Source organism: Boleophthalmus pectinirostris, unplaced genomic scaffold, assembly GCF_026225935.1.
Source record: "Boleophthalmus pectinirostris isolate CB_2022bp ecotype Guang Dong unplaced genomic scaffold, ASM2622593v1 HiC_scaffold_13, whole genome shotgun sequence".
In the NCBI taxonomy this organism is placed as follows: Eukaryota; Metazoa; Chordata; class Actinopteri; order Gobiiformes; family Gobiidae; genus Boleophthalmus; species Boleophthalmus pectinirostris.
In genome coordinates, this window is record NW_026571036.1 from 1,809,505 (window position 1) to 1,832,952 (window position 23,448).

Consider the following 23,448-nt stretch of genomic DNA (forward strand, 5'->3'; position numbering starts at 1 on the left):
GACTATATGTCCTGGGTTAGTAAATGCTTTGCCTACATGAACCTACATGAACTATTCACTTTGGGCTGGAATGTGTGTTGGTGGGTTAGTGGTTGTAAACAGCATTTTGACTTGTTTTTTACACATTTGTTCTATCAGGATTACATTTAGTTGCCATCTAATATATAGATATATTCTATATATAGAGTCATATGGCACTATCTAGTGGGTTAAGTTGACTATGTCATCCTACATTCACTTGCTGGGTTGTGCCGATTCAAAAGTATTGATTTTACAAAGTTTGATAATGATTAATTGAATATGAAGCATTTCTTTGTTCTCTACCCAAAAACAAAATTACAATTTCACAGTTAAACAGACCCAAAGAACACATATTTACATAAATGATATAAGATATGATTTATTTCAAACCTGCAAACCAGAGAATACCAACAACAACGACAAGACGCACAAATTATGGTTTTGAAAACATCATTTATTCAAGGCAGAGTAAAGTAAGATAAATTTGGCATGCACAAAGTTAGGTTATATATATTTCAAAGCCCCATGACAGCCCAGGGACAGTGGACATGTTCATGATTTACTGCTAAATGAAGCTGGGAAGGAAGACTGCAAAGTGGCTGGAAAGGTGGCATGGTCCTGTGGGGTTTCACAGTCCTGATACGATGAACTTGATCCCCTAAGACAAAAACAGAAGTAAAACGTTACCAAAAAGCACAAAATGGGAAACTAGTCCATGGGCGTTAAAACTGCCATGACTAGACAAAACACACAGTCTGACACTTTGAGAGGCAGGCTGCAGCTTCAACATTCACCAAATGGAATGAGAGGCCACCACACTAGATCTGACGAGGCTTGGACACAAAACAAAGGGTGAGGTGAGCTCTTTCTAACTGTAGGATGTATGTAGGATGACTCTCGTTTGATCAGTTCTTTTTTCAGACCAAGGTCGAATTTGTTTTCATAAGTGACAGTTTGGACTTCAGACCCTTGCAGTTGAAACAGTCAGGCATGAAAACAAACTAAACCTTGCTCTGAAAAAAGAATTGATCAAAATAAATGATGAGACCAGTGAACCTCAGTCTATGATGTATGTCCACACCCACAAAACCTCAACTCACACAAATGGGACTTTGTGCTAAATCCACATTTAAAAATGCAAACACTGGAGACGTTCAAAAGAACTAAACTGGTGAGCAATAATTTTGATTTTGAAGTCAACATTCATGCAAATGTTGTCATGTTTTACAGTTCATCAGTAACAAGTCCACCCATATTATGTGCCCACTCTTTCTTTTACCTTGGTTCTTTTGCTCATGAGCAGCTGGAAAAAGTTGCTACCACTTCTTTCTGTCCAGCCGACTGAGCCTGTGACAATGAGAAAAGTCGCCTCTCAGGAAAATGTTGAGCACATTTTCTTTTACTGTTCCAAAGTTGTGTTAATGTTTAACACACCACTTGAAGGACGTTCTGTCCATCAGGTCCTGGTTTGGTCAAATCTGCACCAGCGAGGATCCAGAGTTTCAGACCCTCCAAGTCACCGCTGGCTGCCAGGCTGACAAAGCCAAAAAGACAAAGTTTTACACCACACTGCAGAACAGGGCAGCATGGACAAAACATTTCCATGGAGACATGCAGGTGGCATACCCCCAGGCCAAGTTACATGTCAGATCTGTGGAGAGGCAGGCTCAGTCACAGAAAAGAAGCATGTGTTTCATGACTTATGAAAGATTAAAAAAAACAACACATAATTGAACTGATGCTTTAATTTGAATAGTTTTTGCTGGATTATAACATGATGTGGCTTTAAGGATGATAATGTTGAATTTTGATCCAGTTACTTTTTTTCTCCTGTGTTTTATATGTTACAATAACTACAGTAAGTAGTGGCAGAGTCCAAGCCATTATTTGAGCTCTTCCTGTGAGCAGGTGGGATTGAAATTATTCTTCTTCATTTTTGGATGCTATAAAATGAGCAGGTTATCGGACTTCAGAGATACACAGAGATGCTGAGATGTGCTGCTAAGCAGAGTTCCTCCACTTTGAGTAGGACGACAGGTGAGGCCTGCACCAGCTGTGTAGAAGGGTCACTGTGGACAGACCTGCACAGCTCTACACCTGCTTCATCCAGTTCATCACGAGACAAGTGAGCTCCAGTCTCCCTCAGTAACTCCACCACTTCCTTGTGTCTAGAATTCAGAAGTTTACGTCAGTGTTAGTCGTCACCTTCCATTCAAAAGAAAACAGAGAATAAAATCAGTTTACTCTCATAAACTTGAAACATGATTAAGACATTTGGACTAGAACAACAGCAATGTTAAAGAAAATAAATATACAGGTGTGTACTCTACACATGAGAAAGAACTCTTCTTTCACATGTTGTGTCAAGTCCCTCACCCTCATAATAAACCACCCACTCAACACAGCCCAACTGCACTTGAAGAAGAGGAGTCCTGGTGCACACGTTTGGCCACGTCATTGAATAAAAGCACACATGCTTTATAAAAGTCTGCACTAGCCTAAGTCTGAAAACAGTCAGTGAGTTAGTTTTCTGTAGGGTTCACAGTTGAATTCCCTTTTTCAGTGGGAGTAGTCGTCTGAGGAAAGATGCACCTGAAAGAGTCATTAACATGATCCCTGGTGTTAACCAAAGTGTAAGTGCTACAGATGCTAGTGACCCGCAGGAGGCGTCGCAGGTCTTACCTAAAGTGTACTGCGTTGCTCAGGGGAGTGGCTCCATAGCGATCTTTAGCATGCACTGTGGCACCCTGGCTCAGCAGGTACTGCACTGCGTTGAGGTTTCCCTCACAACACGCCACGTGCAGAGGCGTCCGTCCATCATAGTCTCCGAAAAACAAATGGCTGCCCTGTCACAGAAAAAAGACATGTGACTGGAGACAAACAAAGAAGTGCTTCATGTTCAGTTTCATTTTATCTTTTTCTTTTTGTCTATCTGGCATTTATCGTCACATGGGACTTGCAACCCATTTTGTAAACTTCTGATTCAAAAATGTATTAAATAAAACATTCAACAACATTCTGTCCGAATCAGGAAAAAAAACAAAAATGTATGACCAAGATGAAGGCATGACCTCATTTGGAAAGTAACACTTTTTCATGAAATAACTGCAGTCTGAATGATGTGAATGAAGTACCAATTGTTTTAAGGCCTCGAGCGCCTCAATGTCTCCAGTCTTAGCAGCAGCACAGGCGAGCGAGGGGGTCAGGGCATCACGGACTGCTCCCAACTCCTGCACACAAAACAGTGGAATATCATAAATAAAAGACGTTGTAAAACAAAAAGCACAGATTCAAACTTGTAAGTGCTCATAAGCTTCAGTGCTCCAGCCCCGGCTCTCACCTCGGTGCAGCTGAGGCTCAGAGATTTGGCAATGGCCTGGATGAAACGACTGTCACTCAGGCACAGCTTAGGTTCACCTGCAGCGTCAGTCATCTCACCTCGGAGGTTCTTTTATCATCATCTACAAACACAACATGACTTTGAACACTGCATACAGAGATGATATTCAGTGGAATATGATTGTTCCTTCTGTGACAGAGGGATGTTCTGCTGATGGTGAGTCTGTTCTGTGTGTGTGTGTGTTGGAGATGGTTCATGTGAAACTTTTCAGAGATTATACGTCTGCAGGTCGTACACATAGTGTGTATATGAATGGACAAATATTCTCTGTAGCAGGAGTTTTCAAACTGGGTGAATGTGAGCCTCCCCTTTAGAGCAGGTAAAGTAGTGTGTGTATATATATATATATATATATATATATATATATATATATATATATATATATATATATATATATATATATATATATATACATATATATATATATATATATACATATATATATATATATATATATATATATATACACACATATATATATATATATATATATATATATGTATATATATATATATATGTATATATATATATATATATATATATGTATATATATATATATATTTTTTTAAAGTGAATTCATAAAAGATTTTTGCTACAGCAAATAAATTCCAACTTCCTGCAGGCCTAATTGAGGCAACTTTTAACATCAGTAGATCACTAGGACTAAACCAGGACTAAACAAGGTCTAAACCAGGACTAATCTTGGACTAATCTTGGGCGGTCCTTTCGTCCGTGGTGACCGGACAAACTACGTGGACGCACCTCTGGACCTGTCCCGACACTCCTGGTTAGTTCTGATTTAGTCCTGTTTTAGTCCTAGTTCAGTCCTGGTTTAGTCCTGGTTCCTGGTTCAGTCCTGGTTCAGTCCCTGTTTAGTCCTGGTTCAGTTCAGTCCTGTTCAGTCCTGGTTTAGTCCTGGTTCAGTCCTGTTTTAGTCCTGGTTCAGTCCTGTTTTAGTCCTGGTTCAGTCCTGGTCCTGAGTCAGTCCTGGTTTAGTCTGTGTGTGTCCTGCGCCTCTGCAGTCGGCTCTTTGGTGCCCCCAGAGGAGGCGTGTCTCTAGTCTTTTTTACCGAGCCACAGGTAAAAAAAATGATCTGCAGTGTTCTCCTCATTTTACAGTCAAAAGGGTTTTGTGAGCATCTCCCACAAATCTTTTCTTTTCTGTGGGAGATGCTCCAAATGGCTCTTTGAGTATTTAAGGTACACAAACGGCAGGTTTAAATCGTAGTCTCCTAACATTGTAAAGGTGAATTACTTCATGCTGCATCGACCTCGACACAGACTCATAAATCAAAAACAACGACGATAAGATGATGGCGGCAGTGTGCATCAACGCAAAATTATAATTTGCCCTTAACTCCGTGAGGCTCCTGACTACAGTCGCCGTAATGCTCCTACAATCCATCAAGAGGTGAGGTTTCGTAGTTTACCAAAGTCGTACTAAAACATTTTGACAGATGTTTGAGCGCTGTGTACCACATGAATTCAGTTCGAGGTCAGTAACACGACCAGAATTAATACATAAGATGCACCAGATTATAAAGCGCACTGTAAATTTTTGAGAAAATTAAAGGATTTTAAGTGAGCCATATAGTCTGAAGAATACAGTACTTTTTTAAAAACACATTTGCAGTGTTTGGTTTCAGTTGCATATTTTCTCACCTGTTCTGGACCAACACAATCAAGCCAACTGCATAACATAAAATAAAGTTGATGTTTTTGATGTGCAAACAAATGCATTTCTTGGCTGAAAGTTGAAAAAGTATTGGGTGGACATACCCATTTCTTTTCTTCTAGAGTCAAGTCTTTCTTTGCCAACACATAGGACAGCTTTGTCAGTGCAGCTTCAGGCGTCATATCAGCACCAGGAAGCACTCCTGCTTTCTTCAAAGCCTACCAAAAGAAAAGAATGAAATCATGGTTCCTTAGTTGGATAAGTTGGATAAAAGAGCAGTTTCTGTAAGTGACCATACCGCCCCGGTTGCATAAGTTAAGGAAACAGTTCCCCTCAGACACTGTGTACAGTTGACGATAATGACCCCAGAGTCCGTGGCCTCCTTCAGCGCATCGAGCAGTGCCTTGTCTTTGTCTGGGGCATTTCCAGAGCCGTACGTCTCCAGAATAACTCCCTCTATCGGAGGCTGGAGGAAGGCCCGGACCTGAAAGAGACATGAACATGAGGTTTCACTGCGTTCTGTCAGTAAAGTGCTGCTTTGGTCATCTCTGTACAGACCACAGCCGACTGTTCAACTGTTCAAGGATTAAAACAAATGATTCTTCCACATTATATTTCCTGAAACCCTCTTACACCATCCAGTCCCCTAAACACCCATCTGGAACCCCCTCCACACGCATTATCTCTCTCTGGTTGGTGTTGGGAGTGTTGGGAGTAACGTGTTATAAAAGTAACAAATTACTGTAATGCATTGCTTTTTGTGGTAACACAGTAATGTGGCATTACAGGTAAAAAATGGTAATATTTTACTGGGCACTGTGAGTAACGCGCATTACAATGCATTTTTAACCTGGACTGAAGTGGTGGGTTTTTCGTTTTTCTTCATCCAAATTCACAAAAATTATCGCAATATCAGCAGTGGTGAAACACCATCTGTGAACCTGCGGTTCTGAATGTGGGGTCAGGCCCAGAGGTGCCCCCGCGTAGACCATCAGGTGACCGCGGGTGAAAGGACCGACACAGAACTCCATGTTCCACAAGACTAAGAGCAGCTGACACCCAATCATGCTTTGAGGACACCCTGCTCCACGGGCTCGGGGTTCTCTCAGGGGTAGTCCTGGTTTGGTCCTAGTTTAGACTTGGTTTAGACCTGGTTTAGTCTTGGTTTAGTCCTGGTTTAGTCCTGGTTCAGTTCTGGTTTAGTCCAGGTTTAAAACTGGTTTAGTCCTGGTTTAGTCCATATACGGTGCAAAAGTTCAGCATCTTGGCACAGTTGTTTTGGTGAGAGTTAAGTTCAAGTGCTGCAGTAGTCGTGTAATCTCTTCCATTTTAAATGCAGTGATATTGTAATGTAACAAATGACTTGGAAATGACAGTAACAAGTCATAAATAACACATGACAGTTTTGAAGTAACTTGCCCAACAGTGATTAGCAATGGCAGATGATGTGGAAGGCTGATGACTAGAATGTGAATCGTCCTCTTTACAGGGGGATCGATCAGGCCTCGTATTCTCCCTTCACCCTCTGTGGGATGAGCTGTGGTGGGAGTTTCCATGAACGCGAAAGGAGGAGAAAACTAGCCACATAAAGACTGATGTTAGTATGAATCGTTGGTAGGGATGGGATGGATGGGATCTCGGGAGATGAAATTGCCAAGAGGTTTTGTGCACATGGGGAAAAATGATCTCGAGAGATCTGATCCTCCACCGATACTTTTGGCACAGGCATGAAAGGTTTAAGCCTCACTCAAACTCTGGACAGTTGTGTGTCTTTGAGCATCCATCCATCCATTTTCGTCCGCTTATCCGGGGCCGGGTCGCGGGGGCAGCAGCCTAAGCAGGGACTCCCAGACTTCCTTCACCCCAGACACGTCCTCCAGCTCCTCCGGGGGGACCCCGAGGCGTTCCCAGGCCAGTCCAGAGACATAGTCCCTCCAGCGTGTCCTGGGTCTTCCCCGGGGCCTCCTCCCGGTGGGACATGAACACCTCCCGAGGGAGACGCCCAGGAGACATCAGAACAGATGCCCGAGCCTCAGCTGGCTCCTCTTGACGTGGAGGAGCAGCGGCTCTACTCCGAGCTCCTCCCGTGTGACTGAGCTCCTCACCCTGTCTCTAAGGGAGACGCCCAGCCACCCTGCGGAGGAAACTCATTTCGAGCACTTATACGCACGTATACGCGATCTTGTCCTTTCGGCCACTACCCAGAGCTCATGACCAGAGGTGAGAGTAGGAACGAAGACTCACCGGTAAATCAAGAGCTTCGCCTCAGCTCCCGCTTCACCACAACGGTCCGATACAGCGACCGCATCACTGCCGAAGCTGCACCGATCTGCCTGTCAATCTCACGTTCCGTCCTCCCCTCACTCGTGAACAAGACCCCGACATACTTGAACTCCTCCACTTGAGGCAAAGAGCTCTGAGTTTTTGCCTCCGCGACCACACGGGCTGCAGCACGCTTGGCCGAGAACAAAGCCCACTTGGACTCCATATCTCCAGCCCCTGACAGAGGCTCCGCCAGAGGTTCCCAACAGACCCTCACTACACGCTTGGGCCTGCCAGGTCTTTCCGGCTTCCTCCTCCGCCAGCGAACCCAACTCACAACCAGGTGGTGATCAGTTGACAGCTCAGCCCCTCTCTTCACCCGAGTGTCCAAGACACGCGGCCGGAGATCAGATGACACGACGACAAAGTCGATCATCGACCTCCGGCCTAGGGTGTCCTGGTGCCACGTGCACTTATGGACACCCTTGTGCTCGAACATGGTGTTGGTTATGGACAAACTGTGACTAGCACAGAAGTCCAATAACAAAACACGACTCAGGTTCAGATCAGGGAGGCCGTTCCTCCCAATCACCCCTCTCCAAGTGTCACTGTCGTTGCCCACGTGGGCGTTGAAGTCCCCCAGGAGAACAATGGAGTCCCCGGTCGGTGCACTGTCTAGTACCCCTCCCAAGGACTCCAAGAAGGCCGGGTACTCAAGTACTCTGCACTGCTGTTCGGCCCGTAGGCCGACACCACAGTGAGAGACCTGTCCCCGACCCGAAGGCGCAGGGACGCGACCCTCTCGTTCACCGGGGTGAACTCCAACACACAGCGACTGAGCTGTGGGGCAATGAGCCCACACCAGCCCGCCGCCGCTCCCCCCCCCCACACCAGCCCGCCGCCCTCCCCCCCACACCAGCCCGCCGCCGCTCCCCGCGGCCAACGCCAGAGAAATGGAGAGTCCAGCCCCTCTCAAGGAGTTGGGTTCCAGAGCCCAAACTGTGCGTGGAGGTGAGGCCGACTATATCTAGTCCCGCACAAGCTCAGGCTCCTTCCCCCCAGCGAGGTGACATTCCATGTCCCCAGAGCCACAGTCTCCATGTCCGGAGATCTGGTCGTCGAGGCCCCCGCCGTCGACTGCCGCCCAGATCTCTCTGCACCGGCCCCATATGGCTCCTCCCGCGGGTGGTGGGCCCACGTGAGGACGGCCCCACGGGGCTCGGCCGGGCTCAGCCCGAAGGAGCGACGGACACCAGGCACTCGCTGGCGAGCACCCACCCCAGGCCTGGCTCCAGGGTGGGGTCCCGGTGACGCCAATCCAGGCGACTTAACTGGCCTTGCTGGTGTACTCATTATAGGGGCTTCTGAACCGTTCTTCGTCTGACCCGTCTCCCTGGACCTGTTTGCCTTGGGTGACCAGGGGCATGAAGCCCCCGACAACAGAGCTTCCGGGATCATTCGGGTTCAAACCCTCCACCACGATAAGGTGGCGGTTCAAGGAGGGGTGCCTTTGAGCAGTTGTAGCTAAAAGACTCTTCCACACAGATGTGCAGCTCACATATTCAGAGAACACTGGCACAGTGTGCACGCACTTAAACACTGTTTGAAAAAAGGAGAAGAGGAGAGGGAGGAGAGGGGAGGGAGAGAAAGAAAGGAAGGAGAGGAAGGAGAAGGAGGAGAGGGAGGAAATTGAAGAGAGGGAGAAAAGAGAGGAAATGGAGGAAATGGAGGAGAGGGAGGAGGAGTTGGAACGACAGAGAGGAGCAAATCCACTTGCAGTTTTCTGTTTTCTATGAAAAAGTCAAGTGTCATATGACAATGACTTGATTTGTCAATAGAACAGCAGATGTTGCCAAATCTCTGACAAGAGAAACACTCAAAGATGCTCAGTTCACTAAAGGACCATATGCATTATTCAGTTGTGTTTTCACAAATCTGCTGTTGTGCAGGAGTTACTGATGTGCTGTGCTTGTGTTTGAGGGACTCACAGTGGTGGCAGTGATGCCTGGAAAGAGCCGCAGCAGCCCCACATTTTGGTTCATCTCTGTGCTCACTTGAAACCTTTGCTGATATTTGTCCCTCCACACGATGTTCCAGTTAACTACAAGTGAAAGACAGAGGCTTTAATTCCACACATCAGGACACTTTCAATAAATATGTCTGATCTAACAGACCGTCCCTCTGGCTTACCTGTAATGTTCACTCCAGTGGAGACCAGAGGTGCCAGATTAGGAGAAGAGAACGCTCCAAAGCTCTCAGCATCCACCTTGGTCACACGATTGCCTCTGTACAGTTTGTCATGGAAATATAAACCCACCTAAAGAGAAGAACAGATCAACACACAAGGAGAACTATTAGAGACTGAACTCCTTTCTGCTCTGTTAATTGTCTTTCAATGTCATGAAACACAAATCTCTGCCTTGACAGAAGACACCAGGGCTTCTGCTGTCATTGTAACTGTTAGATTTGTGTTCTCATACACAGTATTATTTTATTGTAACTTTATTATGCACTTTATTTTGTACTGTGAGTGTTTTATTTTTTACAATACAATTTCTTGATGATAAGAGTCTCTCTCTGGTCATGCAGGATGCAGCCGATGACGGCAAAAAGGCTCTCAAGATACTACGAGACCACTACGCCAGCAAGGGTAAGTCAAGAGTCATCGCACTGTATACAGAGCTTACATCCCTTCTAAAGAGACCAGATGAACCCGTGACGGACTATATTATACGAGCTGAAAAAGCAGTAACCGCACTAAGAAATGCTAATGAAGTCATAAGTGATGGCCTCATTATCGCCATGATTTTGAAGGGACTTCCTGAAGTTACAGGCCTTTTGCCTTTCACACAGCCCAAAGCAACGAGGATATAACATTCATCCAGTTGAAGAGCAACCTTCAGAGTTACGAAGAAACAGAAAAGTTTGAAAATAAACCAAAGGCAGACAATGTGATAAAGGTAAACATGACATCAGTCACATGTTATGGATGTGGAAATCGTGGACACGATGCCAAAGACTGTCCCCAAAAAGCTGCTCCAAAATGGTGTACCCACCATAGAAGCTCTACACACAGTGATGAGACATGTAGAAGGAAAAATAAAAACAAGGATGATGCCGAGCAGATAGCTGAAAGACAAGGAGAGAAGAAAGACGAACAAACTTTTGTGTTTAAAGTCAGCAACAGACTTCTACCCACTGACATAATAAAGGAAAGATTGATGGTCGACTGTGGAGCCACCTCACATATCATTACAGAGAACAACAGGTTCATACATTTTGATGAGACCTTTGATCCTGGGAAGCACTACATGGAACTCGCTGACGGCTCCAGAACCAACAACGTCACGTTGAAGAGGGGGGACGCCAACGTCGCTCTCCAAGATGTACAAGGCCACTGGATCACTGTCACGCTGAAACATGCCCTCTTCATCCCATCCTATCCACAGAGCATTTTCTCTGTGAAAGCTGCTACAGCACATGGAGCCCAAGTGATGCTCAACAAAGGACAGAATGAGCTCATCAACAAAGACGGGACGGCATTCACCATTGAGGAACACAACAGACTCCACTACTTGAAAATGGTAAACAGTAACTCTGCATTTCATGACATAGGATCTTATAATAAAATAAATCTGACATGTGATGTAAAAACATGGCACAAAATATTAGGCCACTGCAATGTGAGTGATGTGCACTGCCCACAGTGTCTGCGTACACTGGTGTGTGAATGAATGTATGTGTGAATGGGTGAGTGGTTCCTTGTTGTAAAGAGCTTTGAAGTACCTTGAAGGTGGAAAAGCGCTGTAGAAAAATGTGACCATTTACCATGTGTATAAGCTACCTGATGTTGTAGAAGGAATGAAAATAATCGGTAATGCAAAACTAGAATGCAATGTGTGCACAGAAGGCAAATTCATAAACAACAGAAACAGAAAAAGTGATGCAAAAGCATGTGAGCCTTTAAAGTTGGTACATACAGACTTAGCTGGACCCACTGAGCCAAGCAGTCAGAGTGGGCATATTTACACATGATTTCTCTCAGTCTATTTCCTCAAAAACAAAAGTGATGCCACAGTGGCAACTGAAATGTTTCTAGCAGACAGTGCACCTTACGGACGTGTCAAGTGCATTAGATCAGATAACGGCACCGAATTCACGAGCAGCTCCTTTAAAACCCTATTAAGAGAAAAGGGTATAAAACATGAAACATCTGCACCACATTCTCCTCATCAGAATGGCACAGCTGAGAGACAGTGGAGAACTTTGTTTGAGATGGGAAGGTGTCTTTTGTTGGAAAAGGGGTTACCTAAAGCCCTGTGGCTTTATGCCATCCAAAATGCTGCTCACATCCAAAATAGATGTTACAATAACAGAACCAAAAGTTCACCATTTCAGACGCTCACAGGCAAAAAGCCACATCTCTCTAAACTGTGGAGATTTGGATCCAAGTGCTATGCATACACTCATGACCACAAGAAACTAGGTCCTAGATGTGTCAAGGGAATATTTGTTGGCTATAGTAAAAATAGTCCTGCACTTGGTTTATATTCAAACACAGGGAAAATGTCAAAACATAGACTGGTTAAGTTTATCAAAAATAGCACAGCTGAACAAGTTGAACAATAAACACAGACTCAGAAATACATCTGCACAGTTACAAAGCACCTGTACCTGTAAATGCTCATTTAAGTGAACCACTACAGGGAATGGAGGAGGACACAAATGAACTGGACTGTGACAGTGCAGACACGAAAGAAATTGAGGAACAAGAACAGTGCCATCCTAAAAGAGAAACAAAACCTCCAAAATACTTGGAGGATTATACATCTAACTGTAAAGATGAGTTTGTAACCTCTCTAAGCACTGATTATTGTTACAGAACAGCATGTGGGATTCCACAAACCTTTAAGGAGGCTCTGATGTCCCCAGAGGCCTCCAGATGGGAACAAGCAGTGGCAGAAGAGATGAACTGACAACATTACCTGAAGGTAGAACCACTGTAGGGGGGAAGTGGGTTTATGCACTAAAAGAAAATGAGCAGGGAAAAATCTTTAAAGCTAGATTTTGTGGCAAAAGGATATAGTCAAACAGAAGGAATAGACTATACTGAAACATTGGCACCAACAGCTAATATCACATCGGTGCGCTCTCATGCAGATAGCCGCTCAAAATGACCTTATTGTTCACCAGATGGATGTAAAGACGGCATATTTGCATGCATCCATAGAAGAAGAAATATTCATGGATCAGCCTGAGGGTTTTGAACAAACAGGGTCAGAAAAGAACTTGGTTTAAAGGTTAAGAAAATCTCTTTATGGCCTAAAACAATCTGGCCGAAACTGGTACAAGCTTTTACATGATGACTTGGAACAAAACAGCTTTGAGAGAAATCCCTCTGATCATTGTGTTTACAGAAAATGTATAGAAAATGAAACTGTAATCGTCATCATCTGGGTAGATGACTTAATAATTGCTGCTAGTAATGTGGATTTACTAAGAGCATTTAAAGAAACAATGAGGTCCAAATTCAACATGAAAGACTTAGGGAAGATATCTTATTTTCTTGGTATACAGTTTGAACAAAAAGTTAATGAAATAAAGATGAACCAGAAAAAGTACATCCAGAAAACGCTTGAACGTTTTGGCATGTCAGAGTGCAGACCCAGGGCCACAGATGAAGACAGGGAAAGAGACACTGTTGACCAAAGAAAATATCGGGAGATTGTAGGCAGTCTCATTTATGCCATCACTTGCACCGGGCCAGACATTAGTTGGGTGGTTAGCAAATTGTCACAAACGCTGGCACAGCCAAAGCAAGAGGCAAAACATGTCTTAAGATATGTCAAAGGCACAGACAACTATGAGTTAGTCTTTAAGAAAAACAGCGTAGAACTAAATCTCGTTCAGTCTGCAGGTTTAACGCTCAATTCCGATTTTTTTGTGAAATCTGATGTTTTTTCGAGGTCGTTCACATTTCCAGTTAAATGTGACTTGTATGTGACTCCAGTGTGAACATTAAACGGTCCAAAAGTGTCCCACATGTGACACTGGAGACACGACGACGTCAACCGCAGCGAGCGTCTCTGTGTTTACACAAGTTGAACAAACATGGACGCAGCATCGAGCACCTGGAGATTTTAAAGTTCCTCTCGTACCGGAGCCACAACATGAACAACTGACTTGTTTTAAGGAGGAGATTGAGAAGGAGAAGGAGCAGGTTTTTGGTGGTGGTGTTTTGTGGTGAGTGGAGATGTGCTTCGAGTTCATGAACAGTTTTCTCTACTTCAGTGCAGAATAGTGACGTTTGTGTCTTGTTGATGACGTGTAGGTGGATGAATGTGACCTGACCGTTCACACTGAAGTCACATGTTAAAGATCAGATATGTGTCAGTTTCAGGAGCACAGATCCAAGTGTCCTGGTCACATTTGAAAAAAATCGGACCTGTGCCGTTCAGACTGTCATTAAAAGATCAGATACAGGTCATATAGAAGCCAAAAAATCGAATTTGGTCACTTCAGGCTGCAGACTGAACACAGCCTTAGTGACTCTGACTGGGCATCTTCAGTAACACAGACGCAGTACAACAGGCTACTGTTTTGCCCTTACAAAACAAGGTCCACCAATATCTTGGAAATCAAAGAAACAGCCAACAGTGGCATTATCAACTTGTGAAGCCGAGTATATAGGGCTCACAGCCACAGCACAAGAAAACATGTACTTAACCCAAATGTTAAATGGAATGGATAATAAGATGTACGTTTGCACAACATTGTTTGGAGACAATCAGGGAGCAATCGCTCTAGCCAAAAACCCAGTGAACACACAAAGGTCAAAGCACATTGATGTAAAATATAATTTTATTTGAGAAGCTTTAAATGAGGAAAAGATTCATATTGTGTATTGTCCATCAGAAGACATGGCAGCAGATATACTGACAAAGCCTGTAACCAGAGCAAGACTAGTTAAGTTTCAAAAATGGTTCTTTGGAAATACAAGTTTGGAGCAAACAGCATGAGGACAAGAGGGGGTGTTAGATTTGTGTTCTCATACACAGTATTATTTTACTGTAACTTTATTATGCACTTTATTTTGTACTGTGAGTGTTTTATTTTTTACGGGTATTCACTTCCTGTTAAAAATCACTTCCACGGGATCTTGCCGCTGTGATGTTGTGCCACACATGTTAAAATAAAAGAAACATAGAAGCCAAAAACGTGTTCTTGCCTGATTCAAGCATGTCCAAAGAATAAGATAATCCAACAAACACAACAGTGACCTCTTTAGATACCATCATGTCACTTTGGTTCTTTTTGTTGTGCTAATAAACTATATTTGTTATGTCAAGAATATATTTGAATACATTTGATCAATTATGCAGGAATTCCTATAAACTTTTTAATTTTTTTTTTTTACCTCAGGGATGTCATATGTTCCTGCGATCAACAGCGCCACCAAGAGGTTCTCTATGCCATCATTTTGTACGTCATATATTGGCACCTGAAATCAGACCATTTTAAGTTATTATATTGGAGAGATTTTTACACCCCCAAAAATCTTGACAAAATCCTATTTACCTGTGAACCTGTGATTATAACCGGTTTGCGCAGATGCTCACACATGAAGGACAGGGCTGAGGCTGTGTAAGCCATAGTGTCTGTCCCATGGAGAATCACAAACCCATCATAGTCCATATAGTTGTTCTGAGACAAAACACAAACAAGAGACATAATCCAAAACTGTTCCTTTTGTCTTCTTTTGTACACGTGTGCTCTTCTTTTTAGGGACAATACAATAGGAGATGTATTTAATCTTATTGACATGTTTGGAATGCGAGCGTCTTCAGAACTTTCAGAAACACGTCAACAAGGTAAACACATCTCCTACTGTGCTGACTGTAAAAAGAGTTAAACAAGAGACATGTCAAATGTATTGTGCTTATAAACTGAACGTGTGAATGTGAATGTGGACCTCAATGTCCTTTCCAATCTTGGCCCAATCCTTTGGAGTGATGTTTGAAGAGTCCAGCAGCGGGTTGTACTCCTCTATTTTGTAGGCGATCCTACTGGCCTTTGGGTTCTTTTGATTCTGCCTGCAAAAACACATTTTCACACAATTTTCATCATTCAGATTTCATTTCATTTCATCATCAGAAACATTCTGCTTTAGTTGATGTGTAAATGACAGAGCACAAACACATGGTCATGAGTCCCTCGAAAGAAAATCGGATCATGTCTTTATTGAACTTAATCTAAGAAAGTTGGTCAAATTTCATTTAAAGGTTCCATTATGCAAAATTGATTACTGTGACCCTATCTGTAAAGGAGCGCCCAGCCACTCTGCAGAGGAAACTCATTTCAGCCGCTTGTATCCACGATCTCGTCCTTTCGGTCATTACCCAGAGCTCATGACCAGAGGTGAGGGGAGGAGCATAGACTGACAGTAAATCGAGAGCTTTGTCTTTTGGCTCAGCTCCTCTTCACCACAACGGTCCGATACAGCGACCGCATCACTGCAGATGCTGCACCTGATCCACCTGTCAATCTCACGCTCCATCCTCCCCTCACTCCTGAACAAGACTCCGAGATACTTGAACTCCTCCACTTGAGGGCAAGCCAGCTTTTTCCGGTCGAGGACCAGGGCCTCGGGTTTGGAGCAGCTGATCCCCATCCCAGACGCTTCACACTCGGGTCAAACCGCCCCAGTGCTGCAGGTCCTGGTTTGATGAAGCCAACAGGACAACATCATCTGCGAACAGCAGAGATGATCCTGTGCTCCCCAAACCAAACCCCCAGAGTCGCGTCTCTGAATTCGTGTTCATACTGGAGAAAGCATGATCTTAAATTTTGATTTGGTGATTGTAATTCTTGATGTTGTAACTTTTCAGTTTGTATTCTGATGGATAAAATACACACAATGCATTTTTTGTACAAATGGACTCATTTGAGAGTTTATTATTTTATGCTCATCTACAGACAAATCTACATGGATTTCTCAAATATGCACAAAGATATTTCTGAAAGTTTTCTTACTCCATAAATATAGGCCCTTTACAGAAGGCTCTGGAAACTGGAGAACTCACAGTGAGTTTATGAAGCAAGAAAAATCTATTATGCTTATGCTTTTGGCAGAGCCCATGGGAAGGGTAAAAAATAAGTGATTGGTGTTGGATAAACTGTAACATAAATAACAGTACATTTGATTTTCAAGATGCATATCTTGTTTGCTGTGAATGCACTGTTAAAGCATTTTACACTAAAGTACAATTATATTATAAGAAAAAGCAACTGATTTTGCATAACAGCCCCGTTCACATGATCACAGATGAGCCCAAAATGTGGAAAAAGTAGGTGAAAGGCAGCAGAGAAGACCGACAAATGAAACCACCGAATCCCACAAATCCAACTCAGATTTTGGTTGTTGGTGTCTTGCAGTCTAAAGCTTAGGAAAACATGTGCCTAAAAACATAGAAAATAAGAAAAGTTTAAACTCACGGTAGGACCAGGGCGTCGTCGTCTCTTTGGCGTTTGGATCGTTGAAAATGGAAAGTCCACGTAGGAACTTTTCAAGTGCCTGGGGTTCGGGGACAAGCTCTGGGAACAGCAAATACAGACAGATATGACATGATGAAAGGTGACAGGAGACTTCACAAATACTGCAAGACCAGGAGGAGCAGAAGAAAACACAAGCCAGTACCGATACACCAGGAGCAGAACGAGAACGAACAAGTGATAAATGTACCTGGCATGTCTCTCACATCTGCCCAAATGTCTGTGCTGTATGTAACTCAGCCTAGACTACTCGTTATCAGAAATACATTTCTTAGATCTAAATATTTATAAGGACCTTGATGGGGATGTACATAGCACAATTTTCAGAAAAGTAACTGATCTTGAAATACAATTTTAAAAGCAGAGAGTTTTCACCCCCCATGGTTGCTTCAGAATGTCCCTTATGGCCAGTTTCAAAGACTACGGCAGATTTGCCACACTGAATCTAAATTTGAAAAAAATGCTCAAGATATGAGCTGTAGATTCAAAAACAGAGGTTACACAGACAGTACTTTGTCTTCAGCTACAATCGAGCCAAAAATCTGAATAAAGAAGAACTACTGACTCAGAAACCAAAGAGAAATGTGAGTTCTAACCAAGTGTATTTTGTAACTGAATATGGCACTGAAGCAAACCGAATCAAACAAAACATCAAACAGAACTGGAGTATATTAAGAAGCGACAGCACCTTAAGAGACGCTCTCCCAGAGACGCCCACCATCACCTTTAGAAAAGCCCAACGCTCAGTGATCGACGAGTGAACAGTTCTCTCCCTCCTTTGAAACAAAAGACATGGTTGGACACTAAGGCTGGTTGCTACAGATGTGGGAACTGCACCTTTTGTGAACATGAACAACAGACGAACTCGTTCATGGACATTAACTCAGGTCAAAGTTTTTATATTAGAACATTCATTAATTGTAACACTACTTATGTAGTATACAGACTTGAATGCCCATGTGGTCGTTTTTACGTAGGCCGAACAAAACGCAAACTGAAAAACAGACTGGCTGAACATAAACAGGCTGTAAGGACACATAACCCCCTGTATCCTCTGGCCGTGCATTACAAAGAAGCCAACCATGGCAGCTGGAAAAGCCTAAAAGTCTGTGCAATTGAACATATTAAAGAAACAATAAGAGGAGGAGACAGACTGAAAAAACTATTACAGAGCGAAACCGACTGGATCTACACTCTCAAGGCCACACAGTTTCCAGGACTCAGTGGAGAGTTAGATTTCTCCTCCTTCCTTTAAAACCACGAGCTTTAAATGTGTCATTGATCCTTGTTCTATATCCCTGTCTTCATGAAATTATTTAAGACTAAACCCTTAAATATATTATGCAAACTATAGCTGAAGCACTTTTGAATTATCGCACTATATATATATATCCTTACACTATGTATCTTTTTATATTAGTTTTTTTATACTATTTTATACTATTTTCATATAATGTATCTTTCTGTGTATTGGTTGTTGGGATTTGTACCATTTATGTCTTGTATTATGATATTTGAACTTGTTGAGCCTGTAATTAAAATCTGTTCAGCCTACATGTCCCATCATGCACCAGGGGACTGTGAACATGTGACCTACACCTATGACTTTAAATGTGCACTGTGATGATCATCTGGAGTTTGCCCTGATGAAGCTGAAGGGCTGAAACGCGTTGGCGTATTTTAACTTTATCTGCCATGTGCTATTAAAGGCTTTGAATTATTTTGTACATTTTGAGTGCCTCAATTTTTTTTCCTACTTTGTATTTGAGTCTCTACACTGAAGACACCAAAAGAACAATTCTGCACATTTTTTGCATATCCAAGTAGCACTCCTGCCCCCAAAGCCTTGCAGGTGATCTACAGAGCAGAGTTAAACAAAGTATGGATGAACAAATGAGAAACTTGGAAAATGGAAATATTAGGAATCCGTCTATTATTCGTTCATTTGTTTTTCAAAATAAAACCAAAAAAAATGTCTTCATTATTTGCCTCCAAAATCAAAGCGGAAAACGATTAGTTTTTTTCAGTTTTCAATTTTGTGTGGCGCTTTGGGAAACCAGCCTGACCACTGCCTACTGTCAGGTAGACGTAGTGGGGTTTCCAGTCAGGTAATCCCACTACGTCTAATCCTGAGTCATATCTGCAGTTTGAGTGGGTTCAAGTGTCATTTCTATTCTATAAACAAATGAACATTAGGACACAACAGGGTCTAAAAAGACAAAAAGACCAAATAAGACCAGTATGATATTGCTAATACTATACCGCCATCTTTGTATTTCATCCCAATGGTTCCTCCAGTGTAGATGACAAGGAGCCTCTTCTTTAACGGCTGTGTTCTGCTGGTCAGATGTGGCCGAGCCTCTCGCTCATGGCTGATCTCAGTAGATGCTCTGGTATCTAAAATCGGCTGTGAAAGTGCCTGGGCTAATGATATCAGTTGCGCCATGATGATTTCCGTGTGCACCAGCCTCCTAGAGCACCTGAGTCTTCAGTCGATCACAGTCCACAAACACCTCGAGAACAGAGCTGTGAACCACTGCACGTTTCAGAGAGTCGTGTGTATTTTATCTGACGTGACTGTGGGCGTGGACGTTCAGGTGCGTGTGGTGATGTGAGCTCTTTATTAACTCACATTCTATTTTAAGCTGTGCCTGAGGAAACACATCCAACAAAACACACTGTGTGCTCTCTTTTTAAAGACAATACACTTCACTGTATTTTTAATCTTTAAAAAGAACCCAAGAAGTTTAAACAAAACACATAATCTGGATCCTTGATACCACAACACTCAACTGAAACATATAAAAATGTGTTTCATGTACTGAATGCAAAATGAAAGATTTATTATTTAGTTTCTTTATTCTTCTTTAGTCTCTGGATGTGGCAGGGCGAGGACCAGGTATAAGTCTGGGGAAGTTGGAAACAATTACAATTACAATCTGATCAGGAAGGCAAAGTATCTTATTATCAATACTTGTGTTACTGTGAATGAGTAGATTGGGATTGAAAGTGTTGCTTTAAGTACAAATTTGGCAGCAGTACTTGACTTGTAATTGAGTACATTTTAACTATGTATAAAGTACTTCATTTTGTTACTTGAGTAAAAGTACAGATATCAGAGCAAAAAATACTTAATTAAAAGTAAAAGTAGGACCTGAAAAAGAAAATCTCACCAGACCTTTTTCCTTGCTGTTGTTCTTTGTGTATTTTTCTGTTTTCAGCAGGTCTCAGACAAGAATGAATAATACTTTGACTTTTCAGATTCTGTTCAAAACTGTGGTGGAGAGGCAAGTACAAATACCTTTCCCCCACTGTAATAAAGTACAAGTAAGAAGTATCCACTAACGTACTTAAGTAAAGTGCAGATACCTAAAAAGTACATTACGTTTCATCACTGCAGAGACAGGAAAAAAATAGAAGATATTAATTTGCTGCATGTTTTGCTGCTACTCTGTTGACATTTTTACTGAAAGTTCACAGGTAAAACAGGCTGCAGACACACTGGAGCCTTGTCAAGAAATAAACAAGTTCTTCAGAAATGACAAGTCCAATCCTGAAACTTCCTTCTGTTAGTTTGACAAACAGCTTTGTGATCTGATTAAATGAGTGTGATAATACGCTGTGTTACACAACGTATTAACACACTTATTCAATGTCAACTTGTGTACAGGAGCAGAGGGATCACACGTTGTTGGAGGCAGATATAGATACAACAGATAGTTTCAAACAAGTATCTGACAACTTTTATAAGACTGTCAGTCACTCACTGTCACAGTACTGACAGTACTACTCTGACTATTTCATTCATTAGGTCAGAAACCACCTGAAGCAGCAATGTGAGCGTCTTTTCCCCATTATCTAAAAATAAATAAAACTAAGTTAATACGAGGTCTATCGATGTAAAAAAACAAAAAAAAAAAAAAAAAAAAAAACGCTATTGAGTCGTCTTTCACACTGGTGTGTCCTTTCTTGTTTAAAAGTAGATTTTTATGATTTTCAGTGCTTTGGATGTTGTTTTAATTTAGCCGACTGAACAAACTGATCAAATCCAAATTGACAAGAAGTTCAAGCATCCATCGTTTCCTAGTAAATATGTGAGCTCTGGGGATGACCTGACGCTGCTGAAAGTGTTTTCTCAATCCTAACACAACATTTCACAGGGTAAAAAAAGTAAAAATATACTGAAGGAAATGTACTTATGTAGAAAATCAGATGAAACACACCTATTTTAATCATCAAAACAGTGAAAATGTCAAATGTGTTGCATAAGGGTCATTCCACGCCAACTCTCCAAATGGCCCTGCCCGACCATGTCAGATTTGACTTTAAAAAGTTTTTCTTTTTTCACTTTCCAATAGGAAAAGTCCCAAATTTTAGCTCCTAACTCCTTATAGTTTTGTCATAAAAAAAATATTTTGTCAACTCTCCCCTGACCTGTTTTGAGCGGAGTTTTCCAAGGAGCCACTTTCAGATGGTTGTATGGCTGCAATATATATATATATATATATATATATATATATATATATATATATATATATATATATATATATAGTGTGTGTCTCAGACAGTGGGGTCCAGAGGAAGAGGTGCTGGAGGGACCATCATGGCAGGACAAACCCCCTACATGGGGCGAACCACCGGAACATAACTGAAGTGGCTGATATCAAGAAATCCTACCAGGACACACAGAGGCACTGATCCTGGCTGCTCAGGAGCAGGACCTGGGCACTCGAGCAATAGAGGCCCAGATCTACCACACCAGACAAGACCCACGGTGTAGACTGTGCAAAGAGGCTCCTGAGACAGTCCAGCACATAACTGCAGGGTGTAAGATGCTGGCAGGGAAAGCAAACATGGAGCGACATAACCAAGTGGCGGGCAGAGTGTACAGAAACATCTGTGCAGAGTACGGGCTGGAGACCCCAGGATCAAGGTGGGAAACACCTCCAAAGGTTGTGGAGAACGACCGAGCCAAGATCCTGTGGGACTTCAGATACAGACTGACAGAATGGAGATGAACCAACCAGACATAGTGGTGGTGGATAAGAAACAGAGCAGAGCCGTGGTGGTTGACATCGCAATACCAAGCGATGGTAATATCAGGAAAAAGGAACACGAGAAGCTAGAGAAATACCAGGGGCTCAAGGAAGAGCTGGAGAGAGCCTGGAAAGTAAAGGCATCAGTGGAGCCTGTGGTGATCGGACACTCGGGGCTGTAACCCCCAAACTGGAAGAGGCTACAACAGATACCGGGAAAAACAACGGAACATCTCAGTCCAGAAAAGTGCAGAACTGGGAACAGCAAAGATACTGCGCAGAACTGTCAAGCTCCCAGGCCTCTGGTAGACGACCCGAGCTGAATGAGGGTGAGAGACCAACCACCGTGGATCTCGTTATTTTGAGATAATTTGTAATTATTTCGAGATATTACATAAGTGTAAAAAAAAAAGTTTGTTTTGTTTAAGATATTATCTTGTTATTTCAAGATAATATCTCGAAATAATGAGATAATATATCCAAAAAGATAAAAGAAAAAAAAGGGAAAAAAAATAAAAAATCTTTTTTTGTCTTTTTGTTGTTGGTTTTTTTACACTTGCTGCTCAGGGCTTCCGTAGGCTAGTGCTGGCCACCTTTACAACACATCATTTCTAAAATAGATGTTCCTAGCACTACAACAGGACGCCTGTATACAATTCAGGAGTGTTACACCAAAACATCTGTTGGTTTTCTCAAAGAGTTGAAATAATTTACAAATCAAATCAAGCATTTTGTTGAGTTGAAGCTGTGTGTCAAAGATTCAGAATGTTTGCTTAGCTTCTGAAAGTGCCTTCATAGTCCATGAATGCTCTGCATGTTTGCAGACACCACATTTTCAAAAATTCATTTTGCAAAAATAAGGCAGAACACCATCACAAATTTTGGATATGTTAAAAACAGACATCTAGTCTTTCTAAAACAGTCCATTTGATGTTGGTGGGTGCTGTCATTTCTTTGGTATAACATGGTAAAGATGGCACCAAATGTATTTTTTCCATTTTTAACACTTAAAGAGTCCATATCATGCTGTTTTCTGATCTTTATTATAATGTGTCTTCAACACAAACAGACCTGGAGTTGTGTTTTGTTTCATTCACAAGTGTAACACACAAATCCTGCAGGTTTAGACTGTTCTCCTTTGTGACGGAGCGCCCGTATTTGCCCCGTCATCCCCCGACCAGAGCGTCTTTCTCTGGGCCGAGAGTGCGCCTTAGCCGGCAGAGTGTGCAGAGCTCTCCCCCTGCCAGCCTCCACGGACGGATTGTGGGGAAACTGGTTAAAGTGGTCAAAAGTAGGAGACAGATGCAAAAATGTCCATTTTCACCAAAATATTTATTCTTGCTTTCACTGTGGATTTGTGGAAAAAAATTTAATTCCATATTTACAAAAAAAAGCAACTGTGCTTAAATAAAGTCAAAAGCAACAGAAATGAATGAAACAAAGGAAACACCCACATGTACACGGCTTCACTGGAGGTGAACTCCAGACAGGCTGCACTGCAC

General features: G+C 42.5%; 1 protein-coding gene across 1 annotated transcript; it reads right to left on the reverse strand.

The window, feature by feature from the left end:
• Window positions 1–468: 468 nt before the first annotated feature.
• LOC110175109 (60 kDa lysophospholipase-like) lies at window positions 469–16,924 on the reverse strand (the record flags this gene model as incomplete). Its single annotated transcript, XM_055149176.1, has 16 exons — window positions 469–679; window positions 1,301–1,368; window positions 1,456–1,555; window positions 2,103–2,189; window positions 2,704–2,867; window positions 3,156–3,251; window positions 3,362–3,469; window positions 3,501–3,508; window positions 5,197–5,314; window positions 5,395–5,580; window positions 9,347–9,459; window positions 9,549–9,675; window positions 14,776–14,859; window positions 14,937–15,062; window positions 15,331–15,451; window positions 16,854–16,924. Coding segments are annotated over 15 exons (1,563 nt in total), but the record flags the coding sequence as incomplete, so codon positions are not given.
• Window positions 16,925–23,448: the final 6,524 nt, after the last annotated feature.